This window comes from Hyperolius riggenbachi, chromosome 5, assembly GCF_040937935.1.
Source record: "Hyperolius riggenbachi isolate aHypRig1 chromosome 5, aHypRig1.pri, whole genome shotgun sequence".
Lineage (NCBI taxonomy): Eukaryota > Metazoa > Chordata > Amphibia > Anura > Hyperoliidae > Hyperolius > Hyperolius riggenbachi.
In genome coordinates, this window is record NC_090650.1 from 426,870,481 (window position 1) to 426,894,100 (window position 23,620).

Genomic DNA, 23,620 nt, shown 5'->3' on the forward strand with positions numbered 1-23,620 from the left:
AAGGCCTGGAGGGCCAGATCCATGCCAGTGTTTAGGATGGACTGAGAATGAGAGGAATGTGTTCTACCTGATGGACCGCACCTTTCCTGATTCAGACCCATTGAGCTGTGTCAAAAATGTGTGAGGACCTTGGACCTCGTAGGACCGGTTTGACATACCTGCTCTATGGTGAATAAAAAGGAAAGGGTGTGTCTTCTTGATCCCCACTGTCAGACAGAGATGCTGTATGTTTTCACTGGGTGTACATGAGTTTCCTCCATCCATTCCAGTTTCCTCCTAGATTCTAAAACAAATTGATTGGTTGCCCCAAAACTTGGCCTTAAAATGTCCATCAACGATACAATCTTGATTTACAATCTTTCCAATTCTATGTAGTAGACAGGTAAACCGAGTGAATATAATTTGAATGGAACCCTTATGCTGGATCCACACCATACAATTTTTTGGCATATTACCTCCCAGATCGATTATTTCCAGCATGTCCAATCTGAGAATCAATCGATTTTTTGAGCGATTTTCTGATTGATTTCCATAGAAACGAACGGAAATTGATCAGAAAATTGCTCAAAAAAAAATCGATCGATCCTCAGTTCGGTCACACTGGAAATAATTGATCTGGCAGGTAAATCTGCCAAAAAATTGTATGGTGTGGATTACACAGCAGTTGTAAGATTGTACAATGAATATTGCATTATTCAAGGTGCCCATACACTGGCTGATGATCAGAAGATTTAACCATCAGATAGATATCTCTCTGATCATGTCTGATCAGAGAGGGATCTACTGCTACCAGTGCAAAGAGATCAATGCAGGTAGATCTGTGCAGCTGCCTCTGCCTGCCGGGCAGCCCAGGTATCCCCTATATATTGTTTATTGGTGAAATTTGCATTCTCGCCTGACTCAAAATTGTTTGCAAAAATATAATGGGAATTTTTTGCAGTTTAATCATTTTTGTTAAAATGAGAATTATCTTGAAAATATATTTTCTCACGTCCATTTACTTCAATGCATTTGGGGAAAGAAAAAAAAGTATTTTCGCATGCATGGCCATACATTTTTGCACATGTACTGATTTGTGCTAAAATGTTTTGTTTTTTTCTTGTTCTTCTTGTTCACCGATTTCAGTGCACTTGATAAAAATGTGTTTTTTTGCATTCAGGGACATAAGTTCTTGCACATATTCCCATCTGTGTGAAAATGCTCTTACGCTCTCACTCGCTTGAATACATTCGGCGAGTTTTTGCATCAATGTCCATATGTTTGCCCATATACACTCGTTTATGCAAAAAATGTTTTATATTTTTATCACTCAATTGGCCTGATGCACCAAGTAGTGTTAAGGAGAAACTCCAACCAAGAATTGAACTTTATCCCAATCAGTAGCTGATACCCCCTTTACATGAGAAATATATTGCTTTTCACAAACAGACCATCAGGGGGCGCTGTATGACTGATTTTGTGCTGAAACACCTCCCCACAAGAAGCTCTGGGACGCGGTACTTTTGGCAGTTTGTTACAATGTAACAAGGTTCACAGACAGGAATTAGCTGTTTACAGCTGTCTCCAACAGCCAAAACAGCTAGCATCAGCTACATAACCTGCCCACAGTAAAAATGTCACCATGTAATAAATGTCAGAATGTAAATCAGGGAGACTAAAGATTTTACAATGAGCAAACACTGACTAAATCATTTATACATAATTATTGTAAAAATGAAGCACTTTTTTTTATTGCATTATTTTCACTGGAGTTCCTCTTTAAGGTTGCCGTGTGCATACAGCCAGCGCAGGGAAATTTTACAGGTACTAATTTAGGGGGAGCATTGCCCGCTAACTCCTTACCGCCACTCACGTTACCAGTTTAATGAACACATTGCTTTGGTAACGCATGGCTTAACACATGTTACCATATCAACACGTGCATTATCACGATAACGCACTTGGCGCTAATTTGTTACAGCAGCAGGGTCAGCCATACTATGTTAGGAAAAAAAACACATATATAAGTAGATAAATACTTGTTCTACTTACATAACAGATATATTGCACTGTCCACGTTGTGAATTCAGTGAATTGTATATATTAAATAAAGATAATTCTGTTCCTGGCATTTGCCATTTTGGTTCCCTCTGACTGAAATCGATACTGATGTCATTTCCTCCATTACTCTTTTTTTTCCCCTATAACCTGCTCTAGCTAACATGGTTTGTAAACATGTGAGCACAGCAAGATCAGATTCCAGCCTTGTCTCTAAACTGCCCTCAGCCAATCAGTGATGAGCAGAGATGTGAGAGGGGTGATGACAAGCTCCTTTCCGTTGGCAATGTACCAAATAGAGCCATGCTGACAGATGAGATTTATTACAGCAGAAACATTTCTGATTATATTGGAATGCTTGCAATGCAGGGTCAGGATGTAGACTACATAATTAACACAGAACAATGGGGTAAATGGAATTTGATTTTATGGCTGACAATCCCTCTTGAATGGACAGTGCATCCTACGGTGTTAGTAATAGTAAAATTGCTATGCACTGTCTCCTAATGGTCTTACCACTAGTTAGCGCACCAGGCCCAATAAATCTCTGTACACCCATTTAACTTTAAAAACTCAGTTTTGACAAAGGTTTGCTTTAAGAAAGCTGTAAATGACATAAAATGGCACCATGATAAATAATGCAGCACATTTACATTATTTATTTTAAACATATTTTTAATACATTTTTAAAATGCTGGCTTGTCACTTCAAGGGACGATGGTCTGTTTCCACACAATTGATTCAATGGCAGAAATATACTTTCCTGCCAATTATGGAATGTTCCTCGGAAGGTCCCTTTCATTCATTACGCCATGCAGTGGTTGTGCGGGGAAAACGTCCGCATTTATATTTCCTGTCACTTCCTGGATTTCATGCAGCCGATTGTTCCCAGATGCCTTTGCAGATTCCTCCAGCCAATTAAATGTTCCCAAATGTTATTTTGAAATGTTTTCCCTATTGTTTTGGTAAAAGTGTAGTATAAGGTATGCATTAAAAAAGGCACAGCAGTGACATACAGTATAGTTGTCATACAATTTTCAGGACACCCATTTTTAGGTTGGTTTCACCATCAGAAACACTTCCTCTATCTATATACAGCAGAGTCCCCAGTATCTGACACAGATGGGGATCCCCTGATGCCAGACACATGTGGTTGCCGGGTTGCTTGAGCAACCAGGCGGAAAAGCACACCCTCCCCCCCCTCATGCATTAGAAAATACTCACTGAGCCTCCAATGATGTCTTGTATAGGGATGGTCGTAGTCAGCCAACTTCGGTACGCTGGATGCTTATGCCGGTATGCAGAAAAGGTTACGCATTAATTCCTTTTTCATTGCTTAAACCAAGAACTCTTCTACGCGTACATTCCCCTTTCCAATGCGTACATTTGTAAGCATACAATCGCACGCAGAAAATTAGACGCGAGCAACGCATTCGTGGATCATTACGCAATACACTTGCTAACTATGCATAGTGGGCGTAAGCTACGCGTAGCGGTACTTCGCTATGCGTAAATTCATAAGCTTAGTTTTGAAACTTCACCTACGAACTACGATGCGTAAATTCGCACTGGCGTAGTTTCTGCTCATCCCTGTTCTTGTAGCTCCTATTTGGCTCCTGGAGGCTTCCCAGCATCCTCCGTGTTGGGCTCCTGGCAAATCACATGACCTGTGTCGTGTCACGTGACACACTGGGATCTGCAGGCGGATGCCAGAAAGCCGCTAGGAGCTGCAGGACATTCCTGAAGGCTCGGTGAGTATTTTGTGGCTGGAAAATCTCCCCAACCCCCCCCCCCCCAAAAAAAAAAACAGTCCTTGTTATTCCCTCAGGCATGCTGGTTAGTTGAGACGTCCGGTTTCCTGAGTTCAGAATAATAGGGACTCTGCTGTATTCCTGTATATTGGTATGTAACTCCACCCTCCCAGTGGAACTTGCCAATTGGCATGTTTTACAAGGGAGCGGATACGTTTCTGCCCCTGTCACCAGCTGATTATAGCAGAGCTGTAAAATAGCTTGCCTTTACATGAGATGTTTTTTCATTTTACAATCTTGGTCATCTTTAAGAGTGTCAGTAGATTACATTGGTCCAATTCCAAATCATTAATTAAAATATTAATTAATATTAAATTTATATTAACTAATCTCATTGACTATCCCTAAGGCCCAGCCCTAAGGAAATTATGTAAACAGTCAGACAGCTAGACAACCATTCCTCAGATTTACTTTTATCTCAGGCTGTCCAGACAACAAAGCTGAAGGCAATGTTTAGGTGGCTACAGATTGAAATGGAAAATAATGGAAAGATTGTGTTTTAAATAACCTTATAGTCAGATACAATGTTACATTGTTTATATTTCCTCCCCGCCCCTATATAACTTCAATGTGCTCTCCGCCCATGTATGTATACCAGGACCCACCAATGTTCCAGCAATAATTTCACATTGAGGCTTCTGACCAGCCTCCCATCATGTTCTGGAGGAAGCCCATTGCATTATCATAGTGGGCCACTAGGATGGTGACCCCGGGAAATCAGGGGTGTAGCAATAGAGGGTTCAAAGGTTCCAAGATCACAGGTCACACTCAGGGTCCTCTTTCAACTGCTGGATTAGCTCTTCATTGGTTCTATGCTGGTAATGAACACCTCTATATGTGCCTTGAATAGTGATAATCATTAACAAACTGCCCCCTCCCCCTGCTTTTACCTCCCTGACATTGCAGCTGTCCTTGGCAGGTTTTGGTATGCAATATCAATTGTTACATAAAGAGGGTTTGTGGGCAACCAATGTAAAACTAGCACTAGGACCCATAGCTCCTTAGCTACACTGGATGGAGATGTAGTACTTACTTCACTCACCCTTCCCATTGCTGCTGATTGGAGGGGAGGTGTGGCTCTTACAGACACAGGCCTCTGCGCTTGTATAATGAGCATCGGGGAGCATAGTTTTGGCTTAGAGTTCAACAATGTGGAATCCTTGCAGAAGTTCTTGCTATGCACTGTTTGGCTTGTGGGAAGGTGTGTTGGGGCAGCTTTTGGACAGAGACGGAGCACCCAGAGGGGCTTTGGCTTCATGCACTATTGGCTGAATGGTGAGATCACATGACTTAACAAGAACATCCTCAGAGAGCAAGGTGGTCAAAGATGGGGCGGCCACATACATGACCCCAAAGATTGAAACCCTCAGAGGTGAGTATAAGGAAGTTTTGGACGACGGGGGTGCCACATAGAGAACCCTGAAGCTGAAAAAACTCAGAGGTGAGCATGGGGGGGGGGGGGATTTAACTAAAATTATGGTCATTAAAGAGGGAGAGAGAGATCTGTAGTATGAAGAAAAACCATCTGGAGAGGGGATTAAAATTATAAAAAGATTTACACAGATCCCATTCATGGCTATAGTCATTTTTATAACAAAATGAAAATTTCCTTTTAAACCTTTCAAACTGAAAAAAAAAAAAAAAAAAAAAAAATAACAACAACAACATCAACAACAAAGACAGACAAACAATGTCCTCTTGAAAACATTAGGGTGATTTTTTTTTTCCAGGCATTGTAAAATTAATCTCCTATTCAGACACTGCCTATTGAGCCGACCATATGGCTACTTCTGATTGTTCCTCATCCCGGTTATGTGGACCGTATGGGCCAGTGAAACACAACAGAATTGTTTGCCTATTTACCGGTTTATGCACTCTGGAAGATTTATACCGAACGGCTTGAAAAATGGCTGTACAAATATGAGGCCCGCTGGAGGATTGCAGTACATCATTTGGAGTTAGCATTGCCATCTGCTTAATAGCAGCGAAACGGCTACAGAGGCACTTATAATGGGCCATTCTAAGACTTGACAGATGCTGTCAAGTTAACCTGTCAAGGCTAAAGTCCTGGAAGGGGATGTAGGTTATGTGCTGCAAGGCTGTACGCGGCGAAATGAGCCAGAACTTATTCCCATCATCACTGTGATAATAGGACAGTTTAGTATTTCTAAAGAGTGCATAATGGTACGATGGAATGTTTGTGGTGTTTCCTAATGAGAAATAACTGCTAGCCACGGTCTTCATAGTAAACGGTGGGGATCATTTCTTATTGAGAGATGTTCTGTTGATTGACATTTTCCATTTTTTTCAATATATTGCAAGTAAGAACAAATAAAGATTAAAAGACACCCGAGGTGACATGTGACAGGATGAGATAGGCATGTGTATGTACAGCGCCAGCTATGCTGTGTTCCTTTCTGTGTTTCCCTACCTAAAAGAGTTAAACATCAGGTATGTAAGTGACAGTTTCTGCCTAGGTCAGGACTGGGTCGGACTACAGCGTAACCCTCACTGATAAGGCATTGCAACCATAAAGCACTTCCCTAACAGAAAATGGCTTCTGAGTGCAGGAAAGAGATAGAAAGGGTCAATAGTTCATAGATTTTAGCTCTGGCATACTTCAATGAATGTGTCATTGAGCAGAAACAATGAAACAGTCAAAACTAAAAAAGTGCATTTAAAGGGGAACTTCAGCCTAAACAAGCATACTGTCATTACGTTACATTAGTTATGTTAATTAAAATATATAGGTAATATAATCTCTTACCCACCCTGTTTTAAAAGAACAGGAAAGTGTTTGATTTCATGAGGGCAGCCATCTTTTTGGTTGAAAGGAGGTGACTGGAAGCATGAAACTGTGTCCCGATCACCCCTCCCAATTGCTAGGCAACGTGAATAACAACATAGGAAATCCCTTCATGCACAGCATCAAGGAAAAAATGCTCGGGCAGTTTTCTTTGATGGGGCGGAGCTTAGCTTTTGAGCAGCTAAAAATAAGGCTTAGTTAAGAAAAACAAAGTTCTGATGCTGTGAAACTGTTAAAGAAACACCAAGCCTTTCCAGTGCTGCTGAGTAGATTTTTAGTCTGGAGGTACACTTTAAATATTAAATAAACCTGTAGGATTTCTAAGAAGGTAATTTTTAGGAGAAGGAGGATAGATACAATTATTTATCTCATCAGTCTTTTTTCACCTCGGGTGTCCTTTAAAGAGGAACTCCAGTGAAAATAATGCAATAAAAAAAGTGCTTCATTTTTACAATAATTATGTATAAATGATTTAGTCAGTGTTTGTTCATTGTAAAATCTTTCCTCACCCCGATTTACATTCTGATATTTATTACATGGTGACATTTTTACTGTGGGCAGGTTATGTAGCTGCTCCTAGCTGTTTTGGCTGTTAGAGACAGCTGTAAACCGCTAATTCCTGTCTGTGAACCTTGTTACATTGTAACAAACTGCCAAAAGTACCGCGGTCCCGGAGCTTCTTGTGGGAGGGGTTTCACCACAATATCAGTCATACAGCGCCCCCTGATGGTCTGTTTGTGAAAAGCAATATATCTCTCATGTAAAAGGGGGTATCAGCTACTGATTGGGATAAAGTTCAATTCTTGGTTGGAGTTTCTCTTTAAGGACCATTTCCAAGGATCTATACTCATCCTTTATCACCAAAATTAAATGGTCAGCCCATATATGAAGAAATGAATCATTTCAAAGTGAGCTTTGTAGATTGCATAATAGCGTTTATTGTGCCCGTTTGCTTGCTTCCAAAATAAAATGAACATGAAAATAAATACATGTTCAGTATTATTTTTTATGATCTGTGATTTGTGCTTGAATCAGGTTTTGGGAAGGAGTGAAATTACATTATCTTCATTGACACTGAACATATATCTTGAACATTTAAAAATGATATATTATATTATAATCTAAGCTATAATTCTAAGCTATTGTCTAATCATGATTTTTGTTCTTTTGTTTTTTTTTACAGTACGTCAGAATATTATGAATATGCACATGGAATTGGTGAGGAGGACTCATATGATTCATACGGTAAGTCTTATTTTGCTTCAAGGCCTAACCTATTGAGTATCAGGTAGGAATTTCACCAGGGATGAGCAGAAATTTCACCAGGGATGAGCAGAAAATTTACGCATCATAGTTCGCATCTACGCATCGTAGTTCATAGGCGAAGTTTCAAAACTACGCTTACGAATTTACGCGTACGCCCACTATGCGTAGTTAACATGTGTATTGCGTAGTGAACTACGAATGCGTTACTCGCGTCTAATTTTCCGCATGCGAATGTATGCATACAAATTTACGCATTGGAAAGGGGAATGTACGCATAGAAGGGTTCCCAGTATATGCATTTATAAAGGAATTAATGCGTACAATTTTCTGCATACGGGCATAAGTATCCGCATACACTACGCTTCCCACTACGCGCAATTGCGTATTTTAACGCGTATTCTACGAAATGCATATGAAGCGATTATTTGTTTTCGAAGCAGTAGTTTGGCGAAGCGTAATTGCGTAAAACTACGCGTATTTCCAGCGTAGCGAAGTTGGCTGACTACGACCATCCCTGAATTTCACCCTATATGCGTTTGTCTGTCAAATTTTAATAGCATACATTTTGCATGTATTCTTAATGAGATATAAACAAATACATATATATTAATTATTTGATTTTGTGCTGTCAATTATTAGGCACAATGAGGTTGATTCACAAAGCTGCGCTGCTACAGCAGCACAACTTAAAGGACATACAAGTTGACATGTGACATAATGATATAGACATGGGTATGTACAGTGCCAAGCTCACAAATAACTATGCTGTGTTCCTTTTTTTTCTTTCTTTGCCTGAAGAGGTTAAAAGTCATGTATGCAAGTGACAGTTTCGGTTCGGGTCAAGACTGGGGAACTATAGCAGAAACCTCACTGATGAGGAATTCTAGCCATAAAACATTTTTTTTTCTGGCAGAAAATGGCTTCTGAGAGCTGGAAAAAGATAAAAAGGGTCAATAGTTTATAGATTCTAGCTCTGGCATACTTCAATGAATGTGTCATTGAGCAGAAACAATGAAACAGTAATAACTTAAAAAGTATATTTAAACTTAAAATAAAACCATGGGATGTCTTAAAAAATAATTTTTAAAGGATACCCGAGGTGACATGTGACATGATGAGATAGACATGGGTATGTACAGTGCCCAGCACACAAATAACTATGCTGTGTTCCTTTTTTTCTTTCTCTGCCTGAAAGAGTTAAATATCAGGTATGTAAGTGGCTGACTCAGTCCTGACTCAGACAGAAAGTGACTACAGTGTGACCCTCACTGATAAGAAACTCCAACTATAATACACTTTCCTAGCAGAAAATGGTTTCTGAGAGCAAGAGAGAGATAAAAAGGGGAATTTCTTATCAGTGAGGGTCACACTGTAGCCACTTCCTGTCAGGACTGAGTCAGTCACTTACATACCTGATATTTAACTCTTTCTGGCAGAGAAAGAAAAAAAGGAACACAACATAGTTATTTGTGTGCTTGGCACTGTACAAACACATGTCTATTTCACCATGTCACATGTCACTTCGGGTATCCTTTAAGGGAAGGAGGATAGATACCATTGTTTACCTCATCAGTTCATTTTCACCTCAGATGTCCTTTAATGACAGCAACAAGTGTTATAATGCCCTGCATATGCATATGGCTGCATAGCGTGCGCTGTGAAATTACGCTCGGCTCAGATAGTGTAAAGGGCGCTTTGTTACACTTAACGAGCGCTCCACTGAACCCGCCCGGAGTCCTGCGAGTCCAGTAGATTCAAAGGACGAGATTCCTGCACTTTGATTGGCCCTGTAGGCTGCCTGCCAATTTCCCTACGTCAGGGGAAATTCAGTCCTGTTTAACCATTAAAGCTTCCGAAATGGGCATTTAAACTGATTGATGACTTCTTTGACCAATCGAGAAACATGCAATTTTCACCATACGTTGCCTCTGAATATAACGTCTATTATTCTTACACACTCACTTTATATTATGGACATTTATACTACACTTACTTTAAAGTTCAGCTGGTAGAAGAAACATGATTTAAAGGACAACTAAAGTGAAGGGATATGGGGGCTGCCATATTCATTTCCTTTTAAACAATGCCAGTTGCCTGTCAGCCCTGCTGATGTATTTGGCTGCAGTAGTGTGTGAATAACACCAGAAACAAGCATGTGGTTAATCTGGTCAGATCTGACAATACTATCAGGAACACCTGATCTGCTGCATACTTGTTCAGGGTCTATGGCTGAAAGTATTAGAGGCAAAGAATCAGCAGGACAGCCAGGCAACTGGTATTGCTTAAAAGGCAATAAATTTGGCAGCCTCCATATTCCTCTCATTACAGTTGTCCTTTTAACCGCAATAACAGCTTATTTTTATTTCATGTATTGATGCATATCTTTGTATTTTCAACATACAAAGATATGCATCAATACATGAAAGATGCTCATTCTGTAAACGGTACATTATAAACTTACTACCTTATTACATGTATCTCACTATCACTGGCGTAACAATAGGGGAAGCAGCCCCTGCCCCTGCTCATGGCCGTTTTGGGGGGGCAGTAGGGGTCACAGCATGAGGGGAGAGCTTGGTACCCCCCTCCCTCACCTCGGGCTCTCCCCTCTGCGCTCCCCTCCTGCATCTATGTAAGTGGCAGCAGCAGCGGGGGCAGCTATAATTACCTCCATTCACCACGGAGGTTGCCGATTTGCAAGCACTGCACATTACTTCCTGTTAGAAAAGGAAGTAATGTGAAAGTAATGTGAAGCCCTTGCAGATCGGCGACCTCCGGGGGTGAATGGAGGTAATTATAGCTGCTGCTGCTGCCCCCGCTGCTAACACTTACATAGATGCAGGAGGGGGAGCGCAGAGGGGAAAGCCCGAGGTGAGGGGGGGGACTGTCCCCCCTCCCCACCGACGTGCTACCAAGCTCTCCCCTCATGCTGCGACCCCTCCAGCCCCCCTAAAACGGCCATGAGCGGGCCCCAGGGTGTGTGGGGGGGCCCGATCAAATTGTTGCAGGGGGGCCGGGGACTTCTAGTTACCCCCCTGCTCACTATATCCATAAACTGGACAGTTATTGAACCTGCATAGGTTTTGATGTAACTTTTGGCTTCGCCATCACACCCGTAGCACCGTTATACAGAAGCACGGTCAATAACGGAACAATATACCCCTTAGCAGCAGGGATAATCATGAAACCTATAGGCTTTGAAATGTATATAATAACTGAAGCTAGACTTATAAAACACTAACATAAAACACAACCTGGTATCACCTCTAATCTGAACTATAGGAAGCTGTTCACATATCGAGTAGTCATATCAGGACCTCTGGTAAACTCTGTAAGAATATTTCGCACACTCGTGGGTAATTGCTGTAGTAATAGAGTTAGAGTTGGCGGGGAATGGCCTGGAATAGTGATTTAACTGCCTGGGTAATTGAATAAGGAGGACTTGTAGGGAACCTCCAGCCAGGGCAGCCATCAGGGGGGGGTACAAGAGGGACAGTAGTATGGGGTCCAGGAAGAGTCTGGGGCCCAAACAATGGAAGTGCCAGTCAAGCCTCTGCTGGCAATTTTACTGTGGCATAACAGAAGTTGTGTGGTCATCTCCGTCTTCCCTGCTGCGTGATTGGTGAACATGCATCAATGCAGGAGGGGTGGTGTTATGGGCGACAGGCAAGTTGCTTTGACTCTACCCCACATATCGTGGCTCTGCCCCCACTCAATCTACCTATCAGATTATTATTTGGCGTGAGGGGGGCCCTGTTGGTTTGCCAAGTGTGGGGCCCAGAAAATTCTGATGGTGGCCCTGCCTCCAGCACAAAGAATAACAGCTTATTTTTAATTGCTTAATATTTCTATAACAAACTTTGAGGTTGATTCACTAATTTGTCATTGTGCATTATCACTAATGAGTTGAGGTATCATAGCATATATGAGAGGAACTTACAACCTTCAAGTGGTAAGAGGAAAGACAAGGAAATTAAAAGTAAAAACAACCATCTTCAGATGGGTTTTTTTTTAAGTTCTACAAGACAATTCATCACTTTCTATGAGCAATTTTACTAACTCAGAATTGAAGATGTCATGAAGTAAGAATAGTGAAACGTCTTCCAGAACAGGGTTTCTCAACTCAGACCCCCAACGGTGCAAGTTTTTCTGTAAAATCCACATAGGTAATTATTAAGCTCTGCTGAGTAGAAATGGTTGGAAATGGTGATTTACAATTCTAATTGATTTACAATTCCCGATATCTTTCCAATTTACATGGAATTCCTTGGAAACTGAATTTTTTGATTTCCACAGAATGTTAATTTTTGGGGATCAATAACGAGAAAAAAAAGTAAAACAATTTGTTTTGTGGAATCCGCAAACCACATAAATTTCTGAATTCTCCATTTGGCCTAATGCTTCTGAGTATTCTGACTGACCTAGAATTTCCACAGTAATCCGATTTTCACGGTACAATACTAATTCTCTGATTAGTCCAATGCTTCTGAGTCTTGTCATTGGCCTAAAATTTCTGAGTCTCGGCAATGCAGTATATTCACGGAATTCTGATTCTTACATACTGCTTTCCACATACTGTTTTCCACTGCAAAAATGTGTTTCCCAATCGAAAATCAGAACTTCACGGAATTCGGAAGCTCATCCCAACTGCTGTGACACTACTAATCTACTCTCACCTTCGAATGTTTGTGTTTTCTGCAAAACATGCTGTTGGGGATACTAAGTTTAGAATCCCTGTTCTAGCTTATAAAATGATGTACAGTTTAAAGCTGATTTTTATTTTCATTGGATAAACCATGACCTGGGAAAATGAGGACCTTTACATAAATGTTGCCATGTATATGGATTCAGTGTTTTCCTTATAAGTTTTCTACTCACACACTGTATATGATTCATAACTGATGTAGAATGAGATTATTTGAAGACTATATGGAGGCATTTACATGGATCTTGTATGATCTTCTCTTTTGTTTAAACAATTACAGTTTTCAGAATTACAGTTCCAGATCTAGCATCTGTCTAGACCCTAGGTTCTCAACATGTGGTACGCATACCCCAGGGGGTACTTCTGATGGTTCCAGGGGGTACTCAGACTTGATATACTTAACCAAGAATAACAAATTTAGAGTTTTAGAAAATGATAAATCTTATTTAAACAACACCAAATTAGTGTTTTAGGCACTTAAAAGCATTAATAAATGCTCAGAAAATTGTTAGAACCAATTAACATATACTATGATTAAATACTTGGGGTACTTGTGATAATGTTTACTATGCTAGGGGGTACTTGGTGAGTACAGGGTTTTAAAAGGGGTACATACCAATAAAGTGTCGAGAAACACTGGTCTAGAACCCCTAAAGCAAAGCTATCTGATTTGTTAATGTATTTGTTTCACCTTAAAATATTTTAAGCTAAGTAGATAAGACACTTAAGAGTAAACTGAAATTCCAGCACTATAGTTTTCGCCTTTGCATTATTCCTAGCATCCCACCGCTGCCACCACTTGATCCACAGGGTCAGAGACAGATTTAGCTTACATTAGTTTTGCACAGATGATAAAAAAATAGTTTGATAATAATTCAGAATTGTGTTGCAGTCAACTTCATTAAAGAAATAAAAAAAAAATGGTAAAACATTGAATTGTGTTCACCAGGGCAAGAAGAATGGGCAAACACCAGACATAAGGCCATCTCCTCAAGAGCCACAAAAGGAGCCTTCAGAGAACAACCATATGCAAGATACTGATTGTACAGACTGACGTGAATTAAACCTTCTCCAGCCCTGTTTACTGTTCAAAGTAATTTTTTCTATGAAAGCTCATTCCCTTTCTATTAAAACCGTTCTAAATCAGAATGGATGGACTGAAACTAAACTTTTTTTTTTTCCTTTTTATCATCGAAAAGACCAAATGAACAAAAAACCATTGTAAACCAACCTTGTTATCTAGTCTGTATTTGAAAATAGGTGGTCAAAAGAATGACTTTAACTATTAACTAGTGTTAAACCAGTTAGATTGACTAAACATGTTAATCCATTCTTTAACATAAGCGTAACCTTTTTTATTTTAAAGGGTTTTTGACCAACATTAATTACTTTACTTTAACAATTTGCTACTTTTTCTTGTAAATCTGCATAAATGAAAAAAAAAAGAAAAAAACTACAATTGCAAATAATGTCGTATCTTTTTGTAATAAGTCTTGAAATGTACTGTAGTGTTGAGCAAAATTTATTGTTGCTTAATACTAATAAACTTTTGAAAGAAATATTGTGTGTGAAACAGTAATTTATGCATTTTATTTATAAATAAAAACAAAAATAACTAGTGGCAAACAGAAAAAAAATCTAACTTTGACACCTGTGAAAGGTCGCTACTAAACTTTGCACAATCTGTCTTAAAATTTGGTATAAAAACTAAATCTATATTGATTTTATGATGATAGGTTTTAAATGTTGTTTTAAAGGATTTAAGTGGTATTGATTTGCATAACTGCCACATTAAAACAATGAAAACAAAAATAATGTATTTAAAATGGTTTTAAACTAGAGTCTGAGTTTTCTGGAAAAAATGTGACTAGTTTTCATTTTGTTGAGCATTTTTTCACTAGTGCAACTTTGGAATTTAAAAGAAATTTGGTTCCTAAATGAGAACTCCGAACCACGATGGGAGCAAATAGCACAAAGCTTAAAAGACTTTCTGACTTGACCAATTGAGGTCGCTTTCATCCGTGCCAGAGGATGCGTAACCCTTAAAACGATCTTCATTTGCAAAGGTAAATAAGTCACATAAAATTTTAATATTCATTAATTTCTCTTTAATCTAACCGATAAAAAAGCAGGTGGAATTCAAACAAGATACTTTTATTTTTATTTTAATTTAAGACACTTAAATTCCCATTTTAAACATTAATTATTTTCATTAATCGCCTAAAAAGCTTCAGTGTTCTTCTTAAAAAAACAATTTGTAAAATTTCATAACTAGCTCTTTGACAGTAACGTTGTACCTAAACTTCAGTAATCTGAAAAATTTAAAGTTATGAGTTAATCGTTTCTAATTTTATACTGTCCTTTAGTTTTACAAGTACAATTATTTATGATTTATTTAAAATAAGTATAATTGTACATGCATTTTAACTCTATTTACCTGTTTAATGTGTTTGTAATTAGTGTTTTCTCTTGCCAGGAAGCAGGTAAAATGCTTGCTGAAGAACAGGACTGAAAGTAATGAAACATTTAGAATTTGGTAAGTGTCTAACTTACGGAAACAGTTTGTTAATACAGGGGTCAATGAGATTAATGTATGTACATGGTAACTATCAGGACATGCTGATAGACCACGGTATCTATTTTATTACTTTTGGTCTGTAGATTTGCATGTTATCAGCTTGTCTTGAGTTAACAGGAGGTCTGTGGCTCTGTGCCTGGCATTTGCCTGCCTCATTTGTATGTGAGAATAAGTACTAGTTCCTCGCAGGGGCGTAGCAAAAACCCATGCAAGGGATGCAGCCGCAGGGGGGCCCAGAAGCCGCCCTTTAAACCCTCACCAAGCAAGAAAATACACAAAATCATTTTTGACTGTACTTTGTCTACTACTTTTGGTACTTTTTAATTACTCAATTGTGAAATGCTGAACAGCTAATTTAAGGAGAAGATGAAAAATGATCACCTAGGAGAAAACATTGGAGAAAAAGTGAATTGCATATGGGCCAGAGTATAGACATTTATTTAAACAATAGACAACAACCAGCGGTAGCTTAATGGGCACATTGATTTGACTCATGAATCGGGGTTAGGCATGTAAGTATGCTTCCAAATCCCTATTATTATTTTTTTAATTCTGAGTTTAATCAACTATTAAGATTATGACTGGCTACCTATGAAGCAGTACTGTCCTATTTCTGTACTGAAGACACACTTTACAGGACTAATAATCTATACAGTTCTGATGTTACAGCTGTAGATATAGCAGAAAAAGACAAAAAGGCAGTGTTCACAGTGCAAAGTGGTAACCGAGCCGTTGGCCACGTGGACAGGTCTCACCTGATATGTAGAGCTATTTGTAGAAAACAGCCAGATGTGCTTTTCTCCCACTTGTATGCTGGGAACCAGGCAGGTGATGGAAAGCTGGCATCCGTTGGAACCTGCTCATGGTTGGACGTTCCTGCAATGTTCTGTAATGTCTAGTAGGCTTAGCATGCAGGAAGTGGTTCCACAACTATTAGGATGGCAGTGGCCAAACCGATATTTACATTTTTCAGGTGTGCAGGACTCAGTATTTCAAGTGTACCAGAGACCAATGATACTTACCTTTTTATACATACCTGGGGCTTCCTCCAGCCCCATGGGCATAGCCATCCTTAGTCTTCTCCTGCGCCGGTACCGGGTCCCGTAACTTCAGCCAGTCGTGGCCAGTCTGTGCAAGTGGAAGCGCGCGCTGTACATATCTCTCCATTGGCCGACGACTGGCTGTAGTAACGGGACCTGATACCGGAGCGGCAGGAAGCAGGGGACGGTGGCGTGGGAGCGATCCATGTCCATGGGGCTGGAGAAAGCCCCAGGTATGTATAAAAAGTAAGTATCATTGGCCTCTGGTTTCCTTTAAACATAATGATAAAAAGGGATGGTCAGAATTGCCCATTTCTGATACTTTCTGATTTCCCATTTTTTCACCAGAGAATGCAAAAAATGAAAAAAAAATGGAAATTAGAAAAATGGAAATTCAAAAAATTGTGATTTGGTCTAAAATTACTGCAATTATTTTATTTTTGCAGGGATATTCTGCATTCTCTGATTGGTCCAGTGCTTCTGAGTTCTGTGATTGGGTTACCGAGTTGCGGTAAATCCAATTTCCACAGACTTACAATTTCCGTTTTCCGATTTCCGTTTTCCAATCATAAATGCAAAAATTTCAATTCTGGAGAATCTGAATGACAATCCCTAATGATACAACAATTGTCTGATATGATGGGGGCTTTTTTGTGCAAATAACTAATTACACAAGGTGCTGCACAGTTAACAACATAATAGCATTATTTATAAATAAATAATAATAATAATAATAGCAAAACACAAAACAACCACAAAAAAACATAAATATATAGTCACTGCTTGGTATTGCATAGCTCAGGGATGAGCAGAAACTACGACAGTGCGAATTTACGCATCATAGTTCGCATCTACGCATCTACGTAGTTCGTAGGTGAAGTTTCAAACCTTACGCCCACTATGCGTAGTTAACATGTGTATTGCGTAGTGAACTATGAATGCGTTACTCGCGTCTAATTTTCCGCGTGCGATTGTATGCTTACAAATTTATGCATTGGAAAGGGGAATGTACGCATAGAAGAGTTCCCGGTATAAGCATCACAAAAAGGAATTAATGCGTAAAATTTTCTGTATACGGGCATAAGCATCCGCATACACTACGCTTCACACTACGCGTAATTGCGTATTTTAACGCATAGTCTACGAAATGCATACGAAGCGATTATTTGATTTCGAAGCCGTAGTTTGGCGTAGTTCCAGCGTAGCGAAGTTGGCTGACTACGACCATCCCTGGACTGTAGCTGTCAAACTTCTGAAGAGAAACATTTTCCTACAGTAGTAGACAACTTTCACAAGCAATTTATCTATTCTGCATCATCATCGGGGGAAAAGCATTGTGCTTTCCTTAGCAGCAGAAGGGTGGGGCTGGGGAGTGCGCTGGATATGGCATCAAGCAATTCAGGTTGCAAAGCAGCCACTTTAAACCACTTCTTAATGCAATTGACGGTTGAGTGATATGACTACTTTTCAAGCCCGACTGTGCATTTTTCCATCTCTTAATAGGCTTATTTAAGCCACAGTGAACTCTTGAATGTGCCATATTCCGCTCTCATCTCTGCAGTTTTTCCATAAATTGCCCAAGTGCACCCAGTGTAGACTGTTTAGGTTATTCCACTCTGATTAAAAGTCGTTTCTTCCACTTCAGTTCTCCTTTGTTCTTCATCGTAATTAGAGAAATCAGCACAGTGTTGAGGGTCACAGCACAGGCACATGGTAGCTTTTAATAAAACTGATGATATGTTATGTAATCCATAGATGGATAACATTAAGACTTGGTACTTAGCTTGTAGTAATTGCATTGATGAAATACAGCCAGAAACTATGTTCAATATATATGTATATCAGTAAAGCAATTATAGCATACTATTGATTTTGTTTTTAGGATCCATTAAGACTTGGAACGCTTTTGATTATTTTGCATGTAGAGGCTTTTTCCCAAATGTCCGTATTTTGTATGCCAGCTGCTTATCAGGGATGGTCGTAGTCAGCCAACTTCGCTACGCTGGAACTACGCGTAGTTTTACGAAATTACGCTTCACCAAACTACGGCTTCGAAATCAAATATTCGCTTTGTATGCATTTCGTAGACTACGCGTTAAAATACGCAATTACGCGTAGTGCGAAGCGTAGTTTATGCCTATGCTCATAGCCGGCCTTTGATATGAGCGACCGGAGCGGTCGCTCAGGGTGCCGGCTTCCAAGGGGGCGCCTATAGCTGGTTACTGAGGGCACCTACACCTGATTTCTTATACTGGGGGAACCTATAGCTGGCTACCTTTACTGAGAGCACCAACACCTGGCTACCTTTACTGGAGGCACCTACGCCTGGCTACCTATGGGGGGGATGGAGACCTTCAACTGACTTCCTATACTGGGGGCACCTATGCTTGGCAACCTATATTGAGGGCACCTACACATGAGATCCTATACTATGGCACCTATACCTGGCTACCTACCTATACTGAGTCTGAGGGTGTTTATTTATTTAATTTTTTTTTGGGGGGGGGGCGCACTGCGGCTATAATGTGTGGTGCAAATTGTCTTTCTTTGTCATTCTAAATGGTGGGGGGGGGGCAGCTAACTGTCCCACTGATAGTTTTTATTATTGTTCCTGCCTTCATTTTTAAGTATATTTAAGATAATGCATGCTTTCCATCTATTTGTGGTTATTAATAGTATTTTTTCTATTATACATATGTGACATGTCACGGAGATCTGAGCATTTGGTGTGATGTGTAACAACGTCGAAAAAGGTTGGGAGCCACTGTCCTAGGAGATATCTCAGGAGGAAAGGAAGTGTGTGTGTGTGTGTGTGTGTGTGTGTGTCTGTGTGTGTCTGTGTGTGTGTGTGTGTCTGTGTGTGTGTGTGTACACGAAGAGGATGAAGGGGGGCACAAAAATCAGGTTTCGCTCAGGGCGCTGTGAAACCTAAGGCCGGCCCTGCCTATGCTTATGACCGTACGCAGAAAATGTTATGCAATAATTCCTCTTTGTACTGCTTATAACGGGAACTCTTCTATGCGTACATTCCCCTTTCCAATGTGTAAATTTATAAGCATACAATCGCACGCAGAAAATTAGACGCGAGTAACGCATTCGTAGTTCACTACATAATACACATGTTAACTACGCATAGTGGGCGTAAGCTACGCGTAACGGTACTTCACTACGCGTAAATTCATAAGCGTAGTTTTCAAACTTCACATACAAACTACGATGCGTAAATTCGCACTGGCGTAGTTTCTGCTCATCCCTGCGTGCTTATTTGCTCTTCTGTTCTGTTCTGCTTCATGCTGCTCCATTTTCCCAAGCCCTTCCTGCTCTTCTATTTCTCTAAACACACCAAATCTACCCTCCTATGCCATACCAGCCACTACCTGCCAAGCTTCTTCTTCCCTGCCACTCTCTACTCCCGCTAGACACTACAACTCCAACTTATATGTTTTTCCAGCCCCTGCTCTGCTGCAGCTGCCCTGCTCCTGCTAAACACCCCAACTCAATCTTCAAATGTCTTCCCAGCCACTTCCTCTTCTGCCATTGCTTCCCTGCTCCTCGCTGCTCCTCGCTGCTCCTGCTAAACACTCCAATTCCACCTTCATATGTCTCCCCAACCACTTCCTGCTCTGCTGCAGCTGCCCTGCTCCACTCTGCTCCTGCTAAACACCCCAGATCAATCCTCAAATGTCTTCCCAGCCACTTCCTCTTTTGCCACTGCTTCCCTGCTCGGCTTTTCTGCTCCTAAACACTCCAACTCCACCTTCATGTCTTCCCAACCACTTCCTGCTCTGCTTCTGCTTTCCTACTCCACTTGGCTCCTGCTAAACATTCCAACTCAACCTTCAAATGTTTTCTCTTCACTTCCTGCCGTACCATTACTGCCCTGCTCCTTTTCATATGTCTAAGTAAGAGCAGAGCTTCACAAAACTAGTGGACAGGAAGTGGCAAGGAAGATATATAGAGGTGGAGTTAGGCTTTTTAGCAGAAGCAGAGGGAAAAAGAACAGCAATTACAGAACAGGAAGTTTGTAGCATACAAAACAGGAGCTTCTGTACATCTGCTCCATGTAAAACAATGGTGAATACCGAATAGTGATGCTTGGACTTAAACTTTTAAATTAATTGGCATTCTGACTTTCCAATAGGAATTCTAACTTTAATTTTGACTTTTTGAGTGTTTTTCACTGAAATCTATTACTAAATTGACTACAGAGCCCTCTGACGTGCCATTATTACCCGATTTCCATGTATTCTAGGGTCTCTATTAGGAACATGACGTAAAAACCAAAATAAGTAAATTCAACAAGACGGCATTGGGGACAAGGAGATGAAAGTACGAGGGAGGGAAAACCCCATACTCTTCATATTCTCCAAAATATTACAAATGTTTAGCATCCTCCTCCCAAGTAGTTTTAACCCCTTGATCCCAATTTAGATTGGTATTCCCCAGGGAATTTAGAGCCAGTAATGATAGGGCTCCTCCCACTGAGAATAATAACCCACATGACCATGAAGATTGGGAATTATTCTACTGAAGGGGTGAAATCAAAGCCTCTACACTTTCACAAAGCACCCTTGTTCCCAGGAGGAAGTGGGGTAAGTTCTGTCACAAATTACCCCACAGTGTGTCCAGTATTGTCACTGTCCTACCACACTATGCTGAAAAACACCCACAGCAAGCAGCTTATCAGCTATACCAAACTCTTATTTGTTATCAAAATCGAAGCAGATCATTTCGGCACTCAGAAAAAATATGTATATGTATATAAGAACAGTACTTAAACAGGTGAGTATAGTGCAGGTCCAGCACTGGTAATAAACAGAGCAATAGAAAAGGGAAAGAGGACAAACCAGTATATGCTGTTCAAAAAACTGCACAATTTATTTGCATAATCATAAACCAACACCTATAGTTTAACCTGCTGGGCGGTCTGGACGAGCTCAGCTCGTCCAGTACCGCCGGAGCCTGCCGCTCAGGCCCTGCTGGGCCGAAATTTGGCTCAAATAAAAAGCAGCACACGTAGCCGGCACTTTGCCAGCTGCGTGTGCTGCCTGATCGCCGCCGCTCTGCGGCGATGCGCCGCGAGCAGCGGCGAAAGAGGGTCCCCCCAGCCGCCTGAGCCCAGCGTAGCCGGAACAAAAAGTTCCGGCCAGCGCTAAGGGCTGGATCGGAGGCGGCTGACGTCAGGACGTCGGCTGACGTCGATGACGTCACTCCGCTCGTTGCTATGGCGACGATGTAAGCAAAACAAGGAAGGCTGCTCATTGCGGCCTTCCTTGTTTATTCTGGGCGCCGGAGGCGATCGGAAGAACGCCTCCGGAGCGCCCTCTAGTGGGCTTTCATGCAGCCAACTTTCAGTTGGCTGCATGAAATAGTTTTTTTTTTATTAAAAAAAAACCCTCCCGCAGCCTCCCTGGCGATCTTAATAGAACGCCAGGCAGGTTAAAAATGTAGTGTCAATTGTGATTTGATAGGATATGATTTAATATGAAAGTTGTCGACAGAAAACCAATTAAGAGTATAAAAGCAAAGCACAGTGACTCACTATGAACAATATACACAATGCTAATGACCACCACAAAATTGTTAGGCATAATATTTGCACCTAAGGGTCATATCTGGTGCACCCAGCCATCACCTAAGGAGGTAATCCAATAGTTATCCATTGGTATTAAGGATTATAACCACTCACAGAGGCTAACTGGGTACGACCAATATGATCAATAAAATATTATTCATTTTTTGTGGGGGTCATTAGCATTGTGTATATTGTTCATAGTGAGTCACTGTGCTTTGCTTTTGTACTATTAATAGGCAGTGGTGCTCATCCAATATTTGGGTATCCAAACTACCCAGATAATCTAAACTTTTTCCACTATCCGAACTTTGAATAGCAATTTCGGATATTTTTTAAAATCCGAATAGCACTATCCGAGCAAACTCGGATTTCCCATCTGAAATCCGAAATCCGGGCAGATATCCAAGCAGAAGCCAAAATCACCTTTCGGAGAGAGAGAGAGAGAGAGAGAGAGGGAGAGAGAGAGAGAGAGGGAGAGAGAGGGAGAGAGAGAGAGGGAGAGAGAGAGAGAGAGAGAGAGAGAGAGAGAGAGAGAGAGAGAGAGAGAGAGAGAGAGAGAGAGAGGGAGAGAGAGAGAGAGAGGGAGAGAGAGAGAGGGAGAGAGAGGGAGAGAGAGAGAGGGAGAGAGAGAGAGAGAGAGAGAGAGAGAGAGACCTCCGGAGGGGGTTTTTGCCATTTGAAGAGACTTTTGGAAGCATGTTAAGCCATTTACAGGTCACTTCCGGTTTTCTATCCAGATATCCGAATCAGGCCGGATGTCCAGGATATTGGGTTAGGATATCTGAGTTTACTCAGATACCAAAAAGTTTGGATCCGGATATCTGGGTATCCGGAACAATTCAGATTTTTAAAAGGTTTTCTGTCGACAACCTTGATACTAAATCATATCGTGTCAAATCACAATTGACACAAAATGTTTAAACTATAGGTGTTGGTATATGATTACGCAAATAAATTGTGCAGTTTTTTGAACAGCATATACTGGTTTGTCCTCTTTCCTTTTTCTACATTTCGACACTCACCAGCCACCTCACAATAGCGCTATAAAGGCACCCATATCTTGCACCCGTATCAGTAGGAAAATATACGTGTTATTTCTCCCTATTTTGTTGCATGCAGGAAGAGCCGTTTCTCAACCGAGCAATGAAAACAGCGCAGGAGATTTGGGCACAGCTGGCGCTACTATAGGTCGTAATAGGAATTACAGCTATAGCGGCGTTCAGTGATTAATTTGGGCGCTATCAAAAGACAGAGTCTAAATTTCCACAAAAACACTGTAATTCATCCGCCAGCAATAGCTGGAAACTGAATTTCCTCTTTCCCCCACTATCCAAGGTGGCCTGGAGGGGGAATAGTGATTAGCACCGCCAGGACTTGTGCAGGAGCAGGGTGAGCCATATATCGGCTTTATGCCTCTCAACTCCCCGCACCCAGGTGACTGATGCCGGGACAATATGTATGCACCAAAATGGCCAATGGGACTTCCCTGACCCGGTGACCAAACCATGAGAAGTCCTCCCATGGCCAAGGAAGTCCAGTTTTATATACAGTTCTATAACCAAATGATTGGCAAGCACTAAAATGTCGTATCCAATTTCATCAATAAATGAGTGATGCCCTTTTCTAGCACTACTGATGAGGGTGGGAATTTTGATATTTCGAAAGAGTATTTTTTTTCTTTTTTATTATTATTATTATTTAATTTTTGTGCTGTTTTCCAAACTGTACTCTTTTATGCATGAACATGAAAACAAAATAAATATATTCAAGCCGTTTCTATAATTGCTTGGAGTTCAGAGATT

At 40.7% G+C, this 23,620-nt stretch overlaps 1 protein-coding gene across 6 annotated transcripts in view; it reads left to right on the forward strand.

The window, feature by feature from the left end:
• The window catches only part of LOC137517891 (KH domain-containing, RNA-binding, signal transduction-associated protein 3-like), a 228,071-nt gene that overhangs the window by 177,980 nt on the left and 26,471 nt on the right, over nucleotides 1–23,620 (forward strand). For 2 of the 6 annotated variants that reach the window (XM_068234963.1, XM_068234959.1), the window contains 2 exons: nucleotides 7,838–7,899; nucleotides 13,575–14,020. In XM_068234963.1, coding sequence (XP_068091064.1) covers nucleotides 7,838–7,899; nucleotides 13,575–13,666 — 154 coding nt within the window. In that variant the 3' untranslated portion in view covers nucleotides 13,667–14,020. Of the gene's footprint in view, nucleotides 1–7,837; nucleotides 7,900–13,574; nucleotides 14,021–15,101; nucleotides 15,162–23,620 lie in introns of those variants that run through there. The other 4 variants (XR_011020708.1, XM_068234960.1, XM_068234958.1 and 1 more) reach the window with 4 other exon arrangements.